This window comes from Mesocricetus auratus, unplaced genomic scaffold (assembly GCF_017639785.1).
Source record: "Mesocricetus auratus isolate SY011 unplaced genomic scaffold, BCM_Maur_2.0 Super-Scaffold_100676, whole genome shotgun sequence".
NCBI classification, from domain to species: domain Eukaryota; kingdom Metazoa; phylum Chordata; class Mammalia; order Rodentia; family Cricetidae; genus Mesocricetus; species Mesocricetus auratus.
The window spans coordinates 115,033,761-115,047,965 of NW_024429266.1; the positions used below are offsets into that span (position 1 = coordinate 115,033,761).

The following is a 14,205-nucleotide window of genomic DNA, read 5'->3' on the forward strand; positions in this document are numbered from 1 at the left end:
AAATTTGATTCTTTTCTTTTTTTTTCCGAGACAGGGTTTCTCTGTATTGTGTTTTTTGGACCATGTCCTGGAACTCGCTCGGTAGACCAGGCTGGTCTCGAACTCACAGAGATCCGCCTGCCTCTGCCTCCCGAGTGCTGAGATTAAAGGCGTGCGCCACACCGCCCGGCGAAATTTGATTATTTTCAGGAGATACTGAAATCTAGATTATCCTGTGCTAATAGATTGTGGGATATGATTCAGAATCTACCTGGTGGTGCTCTGGTGTTCTTCTGAAGTGTTCCTTAGTTGACAATGACTGAGTCTTCTTGTCTTGGTGGAGGGCAGAGACAAGCATGTGGATTTAGAGGAGCCGAGTCAGTTAGTGATCTCAGTGTGGACGTACTCCTGTGGTCCACAGGTTCAAAGCCTGTAGATGGGTGAGACTTTTGGCTAGCCTCCGTTAGCTCTGCAGGCATCAGCTGGGACTCCGTTCACTCAAATGAGATAATGCCAGCGGACTCTGGAATGTCCATCTTTACTTGGGTTGTAAATCGGTAGATGACAGAGCTGCCTGCCCCGTGGTTGACTGACTCACACCCTGTGGACCTTATTCTGGTATTAGTATCCTGTGAATTTTTGTTACTGACTATGAGCTGGGAGATGGGATTTAAATGGGCCCAGTGTCAGAAGTCCCTGCAGTAGCCTGGAACTCTCTGAGGAGAGCACCGAGAAGATGTCTGCTTGGGTCTTGTTAGGGCCCTAATTCTGGTACAATAAAACCTTGGTCCCCAAGGAGCGCGTTAGAGTCAGGCTGTGTTTTGAAGTTGTCCTGAAGGTTTCGTTTCTATAACAGCGGAAGTGGCTAGATGTTGTGTGGCCTTTGCAGGTGAGTCTTAACCTCCAGGAATCCAGGAACTTTGCCCTGTGTTTCATGGGGGACAGCCTATGGGCAAACGCATACAGTCATTTAAATTTCCAACGATGAGGTTGGGCTTCATTGGCAGGATAGTTTTTGAAAATAATACAGGTCTTAGTAGCAAAAAACTAGTCTCTCATTTAGCAATGTAATGATTATGAACTTCATTTAAAGTGATTATATAAAACTGAGCCGGGTGGCACACTCCTGTAATCCCAGCACACGGGAGGCAGAGGCGGCCAGATCTCTGAGGAGGCCAATCTGGTCTACAGAGGAAGTTTCAGAACAGCCAGAGCTAGGAGGTCTTACTTTATTTTTTTACTTAAGGATGGTGGTTGAGATTTTAGGCAGGATCTTACTCCGTAGCCCAGACTGCTTGGATTCACTTTTAAGCCCAAGCTGGACCCTGTCAGGTGGTGATGTTGCTGCCATGGCTTCTCGAGTCCTTGGCTTCCAAGTGTGAGTCGTGACACTGACTGAGCTGACCATGTGTTTTGAAGTCACAGATGTTTGTCAGCTTTTCATTTTACCCCAAGGAGGCTGTTTACTCGTCTGTGTTTACCCAAAGGAGTGAGTAGCTTAGGCTGGGGACTCTGGACCTGTTTTTCCCCCGAGCCTGTCTCAGGGCCCCTGCAGGAAAACAGGCGGTGGTAACTAACAGCGTTGACTGTACTAACAGTGTTGACTGTACTAACAGCGTTGACTGTACTTGCCTGGTGCATTTTGTCCATCTTCATGCCTGCCCTGTTTTCCCACCCAGGAAACTAGAGCTGGTACCATTTTCCTGGACTAGAACCAGGGCTGACGCTTATGTCCACCTGTTATGGGTACTGATGCTGAATGGGCTCTGCTGCTTTCCTGACTCAAACCACCCACCCCTCCCATTGTCTAGAGGGTCAGGAAATGTTGTTTAGGGACTTGAGGATCCCCAGTGCCCAGTGGCATCCATGTTGAGATACAGATGTCTGCGATGCTTTGTGAAGGACTGTGGGAGGTCAATTTTTATCTACAGAAGCTTCAGGATGCTGTTAAAAATGCAGTGGGTGCCCCTAAGCATTTATCGTGTTAGGGCTTTGTGTGTGTGTGTGTGTGTGTGTGTGTGTGTGTGTGAGAGAGAGAGAGAGAGAGAGAGAGAGAGAGAGAGAGAGAGAGAGAGACAGGGTCTCACTGTGTAGCCCAGGGTGGATTTGAACTCCTGGCCCTCCTGCCTCAGCCCCTTGAGTCTGAGATGACAGTGTGGGCTACCATGCCTACCAGAATTCATTTCTTAATCTTTGGAAACGATGTTTATGGTCGTAGAGCACAGGTTTCCTTCAGGATTCCCGTCAGGGCATGGCCCTGCCAGCCCAGAGATAACACAGCTCATTCATGTCATTGTCACCTCCAGGCCTGAGACTGGTGAGTTACACTTAAGATTTCACAGTGCCCACTTAAATGGAAATAATGTTTCATGGTATGCACCAATCACATTATGAGTTACGTGTGTAATAAGAAACTGTTTTTCTCTTAGGTGAGGCTCATATTTTTCTGTTTCTGCGCAGACTAATAGCATGTGTTTTACCATGAAAACATCTTGTGTACGAAGAAGGTACCGAGAATTCGTGTGGCTGAGGCAAAGGCTCCAAAGCAACGCGTTGCTGGTGTAAGTGGCTGATGGGTTAGATTACGGAGGTCTGTCTGTGATAGTCTAGAACTGAAAGTTGGTAGTGTTAAGACGCATGAGGTAAGGGTAGGTCACAGACTTGCTTCCTCTGCTCGGTTCTGTGCCTTCTGCATCCGTGTTTAAAATCCGTTGTGTGACTTCACCGGCCTTTATGGGTATTGATCACGAATGGTCCCAGAAGTAAGACATTTCCCTTTAAGTTTGTATTATACAATAATTATGCGATGTCATGTGATAATTATTACCATGCACGATGTGCCTTCACTTTGAGGGATTTCTGTAGCCCAGTCAGTCACCTTGATTTGCTGATTGATTTCTTTCTCATCAGACAATTACCAGAACTTCCATCTAAAAATCTATTTTTCAACATGAACAATCGCCAGCATGTTGACCAGCGCCGTCAGGGCTTGGAAGATTTCCTTAGAAAGTAAGTAAGGGTCTGTAGCCAGGCTGGGGGCGGGGGCAGAGAGAACCTGTGTGGGAGATTACTTCTCTGAGATGCAGCTGGATGCGGCTGGACGGTAGCCCACACATAGTCATGTCCTGTATTAGAGCGCCATCTTGTGGCCTACATTGAATGGTGCCGATGTGAACCAAGCCTTCCAGAAACAATGGACGACTGAATCATAGAATAAACACGGTCTCCTAAGACTTAAGTAGATACAGTGGCAGCTTACACTTCTAATGGAAGCACCCATGAGGTTGAGGCAGGAGGATTTCTGTGAATTTGAGGCCAATCCAGGTTTTGCAGTAAGTTCCGGGCCACTCCTTGTCAAGCAAATACTCCCCTGCCCTAAAACAACGGTAATACCAGCAACAAACCCAAGGCAAACAGCAGCAGAAGGGAAGCAGATGCAGGTTCCTCGGCAGTCTGGCTGACAGAAGTAACACTCTGAGGGAATAAGTGTGCCTTATTATTTAAAACAAACGCTTCCTTAAGACTGGCTTTGTGTGCAGCCGCTAGCATCGAGAGGCCTAGTCGTCTGCACCACAGCCCTGGAGGCCCTTCTCCCACTGAATGGCTTTGTTCTTCCTTGCAGAGGATGGTTTGTCAGTGCTGCCCTGGGTTTCTGTGACGGGGCACAGGTCTGCCTGAGTTCTCGCCTGGAGGCTCTCCCTTGTCTCACTCCTTCTCTAGGTTGCCGGTACAGGACACTCGTCCCACACTGGTTGGCACACAGACTCTGAAGCTAGGCTCCTGGGGTTCAAATCCTGGATCTGCCACTTCACTCTCTGGGAGTTAGGCAGGCCTTTTCCTATCTCTGTGCCTCTGTTGTCCCACCTGTGAAATGGGGACAATGATGGTCCTTCCCCCATAAGGACTGAGACAGTTGAGTAGGCTAGGGACTGCAGGGCACGGACGACGGTGCCTGGCTGCCTACTTTTCAAGTGTTGGCCGTTATTACTATTATTTTAGCTCACACAGGGATGAAATAGCTGTGAGCTTGTTTGTTTCACACTCTAGATAGGGAGGTAGGCGGAGTCAGGTGAGTACCCGTCAGAGGCAGGGGCCTCGAGTGTCCTGTTCTCATCTAGTGGCTTTGGGGTCTGAAATTATCTCCTTTCGAGTTCACTAAGTAGGACCCTGAGCTAGTCTGAAACGATACACTGCTTTCCCATATGCCTCACTTATAAAGGGCCTGGGTATTAAGTATGCGCATGAATATTAATACTTACTTCTATTAGATTGACACAGTGCCTTTGCTTCCAAGAGGTCACTGGGGCACGCGGAAAGCTGGAAGCTTGTGCAGTGTGTAAGGGCAGAGGAAAGACAGACGCCTGAGCCATTCCTGCGAAAAGAGCTCCGAGGGGCCCGTTGGCTGAGTTGAGTCCTCTGAAAGCATTGCAGAGGGGCCCTGTGTGGTGTCACAGAACAAAGAGCTGGTCAGGACTTTCTCACTTCCCCCCTTCTCTTAATTGTCTCTAAGGTGCCCAGGTGGCCGATGGTTTCTCCCTTAAGATGTAGAGCAGCCTCATCTCAGATGCTCCCCCAGGGACGCCTGCAGCCTGGCTACCACCTGGTTAGCCTAGGCAGGAGCAGACAAACAGCCCTAGCTAGCACTGCGGAGCTGGTGGGCTGTTGCAGGTTCAGGGACAGCAAGCATCTTTGTGTTTATGTCACTAGGTAAATGCAGGGCACTGGCCATTCCTCTGTCGCTGGTCTTTGAAACAGGGTCTCATGTAGGCTAGACTGGCCTCAAACCCTCTATGTACTCGACTTTGACGTTGAACTCTCGATCCCGGCCCAGTGCTGGGACCTCAGGCGCAGGGTCTCATGTAGGCTAGACTGGCCTCAAACCCTCTATGTACTCGACTTTGACGTTGAACTCTCGATCCCGGCCCAGTGCTGGGACCTCAGGCGCGGGCTGCCACGCCCAGCGTCTGCTGTTTGCTCCCTGTGCTGTTTTTTTTTTTTTTAAAAGATTTATTTATTACAAATACAGTGTTCTGTCTACATGCCAGAATAGGATACCAGATTGAATTGAATGTGGTTGCTGGGAATTGAACTCAGGACACCTGGAAGAACAGTCAGTGCTCTTAACCTCTGAGCCATCTCTCCAGCCCCCCCCTGTGCTGTTTTTAAGCACTGTACCTTCACAGTTGGCCTCCCGGCCTCTGCTCCCACGGGATTGTGCTATGGCCGAGGTGCTTTGTACTGGGTATTGTTAGGGCTGTTCACCGGCTTTGTTGACACACACGTCACAGTGACGAGCACCCTGCTTCAAGAGCTCGGGGAACTTGGCCTTAAGTCTCCCATCATTCCTGGCTCTTGGCGTTTTCCGGGCTGTGAAACCCGGATGCTTTTGAGTCCCTTAGTTGCTCTGGTTGTGGAGTGGAGCAGTAGAGCTAGCGCACTGCTGTCCTTGCTGGTCGTTGTGTTGTTCCGGTAACTAACTGCTTGGAGGGGACTCTGAGAAGTCCACGCTGACCCCTCGTCCACAGCCGGTGCCAACGCTGCCGGCCCTGCACAGACACAGAACAGGAACGGACGGAGTGCAGACGAGTTGTTATTCCCCAGATGCTTCCACCCGGGAGCTGGAGGGCTGGTTCAGTAGTTAAGAGCATGCACTGATCTTCCAGAGGTTCTGGGTTCAGTTCCAGCACCGATACGGCGGCCACCACCCTCTGAAACTCTAGTTCCAAGAGATTCAAAGCCCACTTCCGACCTCCTTGGGCACCGGGTATACACATGTGCACCTCTGTGGTGCACATATATACATACATACATACATACATACATACATGCCAAACGCGCATATACATGAAACAAAAATAAGTCTGACATTTAAGAAAACAGGTATGGATAGTAGTCATCTGATGATCAAATCACGCAGCTGATGCTTTCCTGGGGTACCGTTTGCTCCATGTGAACATTTGCTTCTAATGAGTTAGTTTCACATGGAAAATGAAACGGGAGGGGGCTAGAGAGTCAGTCAGCGGTGAAGAGCACTTGTTCACTATTGCAGAGGGCCCACGGATGGTTGCTAGGAAACAAACACTGGGCCCTCTGCAATAGTGAACAAGTGCTCTAACCCTAACCCTAACACTAACACTAACCCTAACCCTAACCCTAACCCTAACCTAACCCTGACCCTAACCCTAACCTAACCCTAACCCTGACCCTGACCCTAACCCTAACCTAACCCTAACCCTAACCCTAACCCTAACCCTAACCCTAACCCGGGGCTCTGCTATGGATCTTCTGAGCTCCATGAGTACCAAGCAGGTACGGTGCCCATACATACATGCATGCATACATACATACATACATACATGCATGCATACATACATACAGGCAACACACACACACAAAATCAGCGGGATAAATCTAATGTAAAAGTGAAAAACAAAATAAAAGTGGGCAAAGGTACTTGCACCCAAGCCAGACAGCCTGAGTCTGGTCCCCAGAACCCAGAGGTGAGGGAGAGAACAGACCCCTGCAAGCTGTCCTCTGAACTACGTGCTGCGTCCTGCACTCATGCCCCCACGGCGCATGGGGTAAATAATTAACAGTTTCCAGTTGGCTTTGGGCTGAGCCCAGTGACTGAGCTCTGCGTCACGCTCCTCTACACAGTTCTCCTGTTTGGTCCAGCTTGGGCGTGGGTAGCAGCCACGCATGTCTTCACCCCTGGCGCCCCTCCTGCATTCAGCTCTCGGCCACTTAGGGCAGCTGGGAGAGATGCGCGCTTCAGAACTGTACCTGAGCACCCCGTGGTGTCTGTCCTCTGAGGCATCACTAGTCCCCCATTGAGTAGGGCCGTCCATCTGAAGCTGATCCCTGGTTTGGCGGAAGGCCTCTAGAACCAACAGCATTAAAACGTGACATGTGCTAGTTACAGACTCTAGCATATGTTTAAAGTGTTTGACATTTATATACATTTTGAAATTATTAAAATTGCATGAAGACCAAGGCATTTCTGCATATGTGTGTGTATATAATGTAAAATGAAATTTTCGTTTTAAGGTTATTTGCGTAATAATATATAGTCAATCACAATACATTCTGGCGGACGCTCATGGAGGAATTGGAAATTGTTTGGTCGTTAGGGAAGATTATGCGTTGATCTTGTACATGCTGGACATTGTAGGTGCTTTGTTTCGGTACTTACTAAGTCTTGGAAGGTGGGGATTGTCTCACCTGTACAAATTAGCCAAGTGTACGAAAGACAGGGTCCTGTGTTCAGGGAACTGCTGTGTTTATGATCAGCAGAGCAGCCACTGTAAGCTGAACTGCTCAGTGTGATTGCGAGGTTTACAAAACATTCGTTTTCCCTTGTGACTAATTTCCCTTTTGTGTTCTTTCTTCTCGTTCTGTGCTGTAAGAGTGCCAGAGCCTTCTAGAGTTGTAAAGTCTGTGTGAGTCTCCAAATGAGTCGACTCTTGCTTACAGAGTGCATTCTGGTGACAGCACACACTCCACAGTTCAGACTTCCCATTGTGCTTTTACTTTTCTATTCATTTTGTTGTTGTTTTTGGGCAGCCCAGGCTGACCTTGAGCTGGCTATGGAATGGAGGACGACTATAGTGACAAAGGTGTCTTTTTAAAAACAAAAGACACATACACACAGAGACACACATTCCACATAAACACACACACAGGTACACAGTTTTTGTTTTCAAATAAATCCTCATGTTCAATAGAGGGCACCACAGCATAGATTATGAATATCTTTCAATGAATATTTATTTATAGGTTTAAATTATTTCTTTCATGGTAAATAAAGAGGCTGATTTAGCTTTTTTTTTTGTCCAACATCAAACTCATACACAATAGGCCTGTGTAGGGAGCATCATATTGAGTTCAGAATATCCAGGCCATCTGTAGAATTAAGTGATTTTTGTGTACCATATTATTCTTCAACTGAACCAGTGTATAATATGCTTAGTAAAATCACATTAGGGAAAACCAGACTTTACTGTATCCAATGAAGGAGAAAAGCAGGCCTTGTCTTGTTTACTATTGTTAGGGTGGAGGGCGTGGCCTTGTCTTGTTTACTATTGTTAGGGTGGAGGGCGTGGGGGAGAAGCAACTTTTGACTTACATTGTAAATATATTTCCAGACATTCCCTTAAAATTCTGTAGGCTGCCTTGGGAAACTCCCACTGTTAGAGCTTGAAAATAATATACATTCATTTTATTTGTTTATTTTTTGGGGGGAGGGTAATGGTCTCAATATGTAGGCTTGGTTGTCCTAGAACTTAATCTGTAGATCAGGCTGGCCTTGAACTCACAGAGCTCTGCCTGCCTCTGCCTCCTCAGAACTGAGATTAAAAGTTAGGTGTCACCACAACGACTTATACACTTATTTTTATGGAGGCTTCTAGCAATTATGTTTTATTGATTGTTTTGCAAAGTCCTCTTTGTAGGAGGCTTGATTCATTTTCTTTTTATTTCTTTATTTTTTATTTCATGTGCATTGGTGGTTTTTTCCCCCATGTATGTCTGTGTGAGGGTGTCAGAACTCCTGTAACTGGAGTTACAGTTGTGAGCTGCCCGTGTGGGTGCTGGGAATCGAACCCGACTCCTCTGGAAGAGCAGCCAGTGCTCTTAACTTCTGAGCCATCTCTCCAGCCCTTGAAATTGATTTTTATCTTTAGATTTGTTTTTGGAAAATGTGGTGCAAATAGGACTAAAGAAAACAAAAGGGTTTTCTGCTCAGATACTCGTAGGCACAACACTCAGATAGGAAAACTGTCACTCAGAAGAGGGACGCGTGACCTCCCATCCTCCCGAAGGTTACATCTTTTAAATTAAAAAAAAAAACTTTAAATGTATTATTACTTGAGATGGTCTCACAGTGCTGCTCTGGCTAGTCTGGAACTCTTTGATTCTCCTGTCTCAGCCTCCTCATCCTAAATCTGGGATTATAGGTGAGTACCACCACTCCGGACTCTTAAGATTTGTGTTTTAAATTTTACAATGGAGACTATCTGACCACAAAGCGAAAACATGAATACATACACATACGTAGTTTTTTTGTGTGTGTGTTTCAGATTCATACCTGTATAGTCCTGGCGGCCTAAACCTAGCCATCAAGACACAAAGGTTAAAAAATAAAACCAAACTTAGCAGGCGCCCAGTGAGTGTGATTATTCAGGGGTGTGACTGGTCTCACTTTGACGGCCCCTCTTCCTATCTATTGACCTGGGTTGTCTGTTCTCTCGCTTTTACCCTTGCGTCCTCCAGGTGGCAGTATGCAGCAGAAAAACTGGGAACTAAGGAGACTAATGCACAGTCAAATTGGAAATTGAATTATAGCAGAAGGGACAGTAGCCTTGAGGTCTCCATCAGCCTGCACCCTGATCACTTTTGTTTGCGGTACCCATGTGTTAGGTGCCCAGCAAGTTAATAACTGCACGTGAGCAGTTCAAGGCTCAGTAGAATTGCTTTAGACATGAAATAAAGCTAAAATGAATTTGTGTCCAATATCGTTGCCATTAGTGCACATTACTTCTGTGCTGTAATGCCTCAAACCATCTAAAATCAATTGTAAAGATCACCCTTATTTTATAGAGAAAATAAAACACATTTCCAACAGAAACAAAGCCGTGTGTACACTCCTATGAAGAGCCACTTGTCCTGTGGCTGGTGGGAAGCTGCCATCAGGAGGCCACAGGAAAAACGCACGGTTCAGACTTCACAGCGGGCCCAAGTTCCTATCGGGCTTGTTCCCGTGAAACTCTTTCCTAATCCGAATTATTCAGGACAGGAATAGGAAGCATTTGTAAACGAGGAAGATAGATTTTAGTGCAGTCAAAAGGTTTTGCTGCTTGACAAACGAACCTTTGTCATGGGATATGGCCATCTTCAGGGAGGACCAGGGCAGAGGACACGAGCACTTAGACTCTTGGAGAAGCACGATAGTCTTGATAGTCTTGCTTTTGCTTTTAGTTAAGAGTGGCCCCCCCCCCGTTATAAGTCTGTTAAGGCAAAGGGGTGACTGGATTCATGCATTTGTAGACATTCGCCTTCTTCAAGAAATAATTGTGTTATCTGGGAGCAAAGGATGTGGTGTTGTGGTGCCTTTGGTATTTAACAAAATTGATATTAATGGCCAGAAAAGAATCATTTATCTAATTACTTGTTTAAAAATATAAGACATAAAGAGAGTTCATTTCACCTGAAATATATGATCTAGTTTTCACAGTCTCCGTATGAGAAAATCCCATGTTAGGCAAAATGACTCATGGGTTGTAGTGTCTACCTTAACTCTTGTATGCTGGTCCCAGTATCTCCGGTAATATACCACTACTGAACAATTAATAGAGACTCAGTTATCACACATCAGAAATATTTGCTAACAAACTAGTTTTTAGTTAAGTGAGGAGACACTGCCATGGTTTCTATTCTGCAATAGCCCAGAGAAGCACATACTGACTGAGGTTAAGAATGTGACCGTGCTGGATTCTTGCTGCAGGGCCAGGTTTTAACCCTCCATCTGGTTCTGCTCAGCTTTGAACTGTTTTTGTAATACGTTTCAGCCTGTCCTGTTGGACTACTAGTATGTACTTAGCACCAAATTATCCCACTTGGGGAAAAAGGCTTGGATCAAAATTACATGGTTACTTCTTTTGACAAGAGATGCACTGTTGCTGAAGATTCTTCAGCAGTTTCTGGTTAACTTTAGGTATTAGAAAAGCCACCTCAAAGGAGCCCTTGTAAACGTGTGCTTGTGTACACCAATAAAGTTTTCAATTGTAGATTATGCTGAGGAGTATACTGGATTTTTATATAATTTTAATGGTAGCTGAAAGTTTCACGACGGCTTGTCCAATAAAGACTGTGGCACTGACGTGCCTCGGGCCACGCATTTTCGAAAGCAGACTAAATTTCTATAACCACATAAGCAAGATATTTCCATAGTTAATCTATGTGGTCTTAACAGATGGTAGAGTTGAAGAAATGTCCTTGAAGTTATTCTTTTAGCAGATGCCCTCAGCCATTAGCTCCATGTTTTTACCCACCTAAGATTCCAAATAATTGAGCATCGGGGCAAAGTCCTCAGAGCAGAGAGACTGTGGCACAGGCATGCTTTTGCAAGGGCCTCGCTACCTTCCACCCGCTCTCTGCCCGCTTATCAGTTGCCTCCTTTCCCCCTTTCCTAGAGTCCTGCAGAACGCCCTGCTGCTCTCAGACAGCAGCCTCCACCTCTTCCTGCAGAGCCACCTCAACTCCGAGGACATTGAAGCATGCGTCTCTGGGCAGACCAGGTACTCCGTGGAAGAAGCGATTCGCAAGTTTGCCTTGATGAATAGACGGTTCCCCGAAGAAGACGAAGGAAAAAAGGACAACGATGTAGATTATGATTCAGAGAGGTATTTCTTTTCCTGCACTTTGATTTAACAGACGTGTTTATATAACACACAGTGTCCGTGTGCATGCACATAGATACGTACACATTTTGCTTTTTGTTGATGTAATACTAAGATAATGAGAAAATTAATTGACTGAGATTTTATTGAGCTGTGACAGCTCATCATAGCGGTCTTCACACACACCTCCACACTGAATTAATGAATGCAGCAGAAATTCAATTATCTGCATTCTGATTATGTGACTTTCATTTAGTCAGACTTGAATTATTCGCGTTTAAATTATCTAGCTAAAAAAATATCCAACTGCACTCCAAATGGCTAATTAAAAGTCCAAATTTCCTGTCTCTCTTTGTGACTGGAGATAATTAAAGTTCTCCTCTGTTACTCAGGCTTTGAGTGTGTTGTGAAAACCAATTTCCTCTTTTTATTATTTTCCCCTCTCTTCTTTTCCAGTTCATCCTGTGGACTTGGACACAGTAGTGATGACAGCAGTTCCCATGGATGTAAAACAAGCCCAAGCCCGGCCCTGCAGGAGTCCTGAGAAGGAATCCTGGGGCCACCACCTTAGGCACAGAATCACGCCCAGCCGGAGAGAACGCTTGCTCACAATAGATCCTTATCTAATGCCACTGTTGCTGTCTTAGGTAGTTAAACACTTACAGTGGTGGGTTCTTAGTGGTAGTGTTTTTACGTTGTCTAATTTTAGCCAGGCTTCTGTATAAAGCCGTGAGGTCTGTGAATGCCATACAACCCTCTATTGCTATATAATACGTGTAAATACAATCCTGCTCTCAAGTGAGGTGAGTTACATGCTGTATATATAAAAATGAAGTCCAGCTGGTCTAACTGAATTTTAAAGAGCTAGGTGTATCAGTAGCATTTCAAGCCAGACGGAGCCTCCCTGCAGTGTCAACAGTAAACAGAGAGTGACTGGAGTCACGGCACGTCACACCGCCTCTTTGACACGCGGCTCTTGTTTTGTGGAGAATCCCACTACTCTGGAAAATGCTTTGCTTTTGGGTGTTTGATTGACATATTTAAGAGTATTTAAGCTTTCCAGTATACTATTTCACATGTAAATGGAAAATATGTCTTACAAATAAAGACGTATTAAAATGATGTTTACATCTTAGAGGGAAGAAATAGAAAATATGCCCGTGATTTTGCTTAAATTTGCCATCCGTGGATTTAGAAATACATTCTCACTGTCCAAAAATGAGCTTAAACATGGCTTCTGGCAACAAGTCATTTTACCATTGTGTAGTTAGAATCATAGCTTATGGTTTATTTTCTGATATTAAAAAAATGTGCATTAAAAAAATCACCTGGTAACTTTGGTCAGTGGTGGCTCCTCACAACGTATCTTAAAGTTAGAAGAAGGTATTTATAAGATTTAAGTTAATTTTACCCGTAAATACTTCAATAACTTTGGAGTGGAAGACAGGTTGCTAATGTCAGAGCTCATATTGTTTTAGAAGTCCTTTCTTTTAAGGTATCTACCTGAAGATTGGCTTAATTTGAATAAAATAGTTTCTCTCTCTCTTTGTGGCCTGAAGATAAGATGTCTTGGGTCACTGTGGGCTTCCAGTTTCAGATGGGGCAGCATTTTCCTGGGATAATTAGCCGAGTCCTTCCCGTTAGTGATGCAGAGCATCTTCGGTAGCTGAAAGAAGGTATTTTCACCCATGTGGGATAACTTGTTGCTTTCAATGAATGGCTCCTGCTCCCATTGGGTGCAAAAGCTACTGCAAAAACACTTGGGTGTTTAGTCATTATTGTGATTAATAAAAAGTTACTGGATTGTCCTTTGTCACACTTGTTTCAAAGAATTGGTAAAAAAAGAAACAGAAACATTACATTTAGAGTAAGGGTGATTATTTTAATTTCTCCTTTTTAAAAAATTCTGTCTGAAACATATATGAAACATCTGTAAGTGTTCTGATTTAGTGTCTTGGATCTTGTCCTCAAATATGAATTTCCTGCCGGAAGAAAAGGGTTTGGCAGCTGCTTCTCTGGCTGCATGGAAAGTTTTAATGCAGTTCCCACTCCTCAGTAGTAGACACGAATTCACAACGTTTATGTTCTACAGCATCTTTGAAAAGCATATATTGTGTCACCAGTTATCCAGCTGCTTCTTGATGAGATAATAATGTAACCATTGAAGTTAATATATTGACGCTTAATATTTGCTCTGTAAACTTCACGAGGTTATTGTTTTCACATTAAACATAAAAAACTGGCAGTGTTGGATCACTTATTTTACTTCTGACTCAGACTAAACTAAGTTATTTTTAAAATTACTGATGTTTTTTTTTTACCGAGGAACTTCACTAAGACTTGCTTGACATTTGCAGCAGTCCTGTCTGCTCTGCTCTAGCTATTGTGACATCCAAGCACTTGCTTTTTCAAACTGGCTTCTGGGGGCCTAGATATTTAGATGAACTTCAGTTTCCAATGGTCACTTGCTTTGTGTTTTACCTTTATGTCTGGAGAACAAAGTAGCTACACATGTAACTAAATAGACGGACATTTGGTACTGTTTTTTTTTTTAATGTGAATTATGCTTTAGGGTTCTAATTCTGGAAGCCTTATGATTTACATTCATCAAAAATCTTGTTTTCCTGGCTAATTCTGCAAGGGTAGATCTCATACATGGAAGGTCATAGTCCTTATAGGTAGCTAAAGGTGTCAACAATGAAAGCCAACAACCTGGTACTTAAAGATTTCAAGTCTCATTTTCTAACAAGTGATTTTAATTCTAGTTTAAAAATTTCAGTTAAAAAAAAAAAAAACCACCGGGGGAAATCACAGGTGTGTCTTGAATCAC

At 44.6% G+C, this 14,205-nt stretch overlaps 1 protein-coding gene across 7 annotated transcripts in view; it reads left to right on the forward strand.

The window, feature by feature from the left end:
• Positions 1–13,620, forward strand: part of Snx10 (sorting nexin 10) — a 55,311-nt gene extending 41,691 nt beyond the window's left edge. For all 7 annotated transcript variants that reach the window (XM_005085884.4, XM_013125089.3, XM_013125091.3 and 4 more), the window contains 4 exons: positions 2,440–2,540; positions 2,890–2,988; positions 11,169–11,378; positions 11,832–13,620. In XM_005085884.4, the coding sequence (XP_005085941.1) occupies positions 2,440–2,540; positions 2,890–2,988; positions 11,169–11,378; positions 11,832–11,919 (498 nt within the window). In that variant the 3' untranslated portion in view covers positions 11,920–13,620. The remainder of the gene's footprint in view (positions 1–2,439; positions 2,541–2,889; positions 2,989–11,168; positions 11,379–11,831) is intronic.
• The last annotated feature ends 585 nt before the right edge of the window (positions 13,621–14,205 follow it).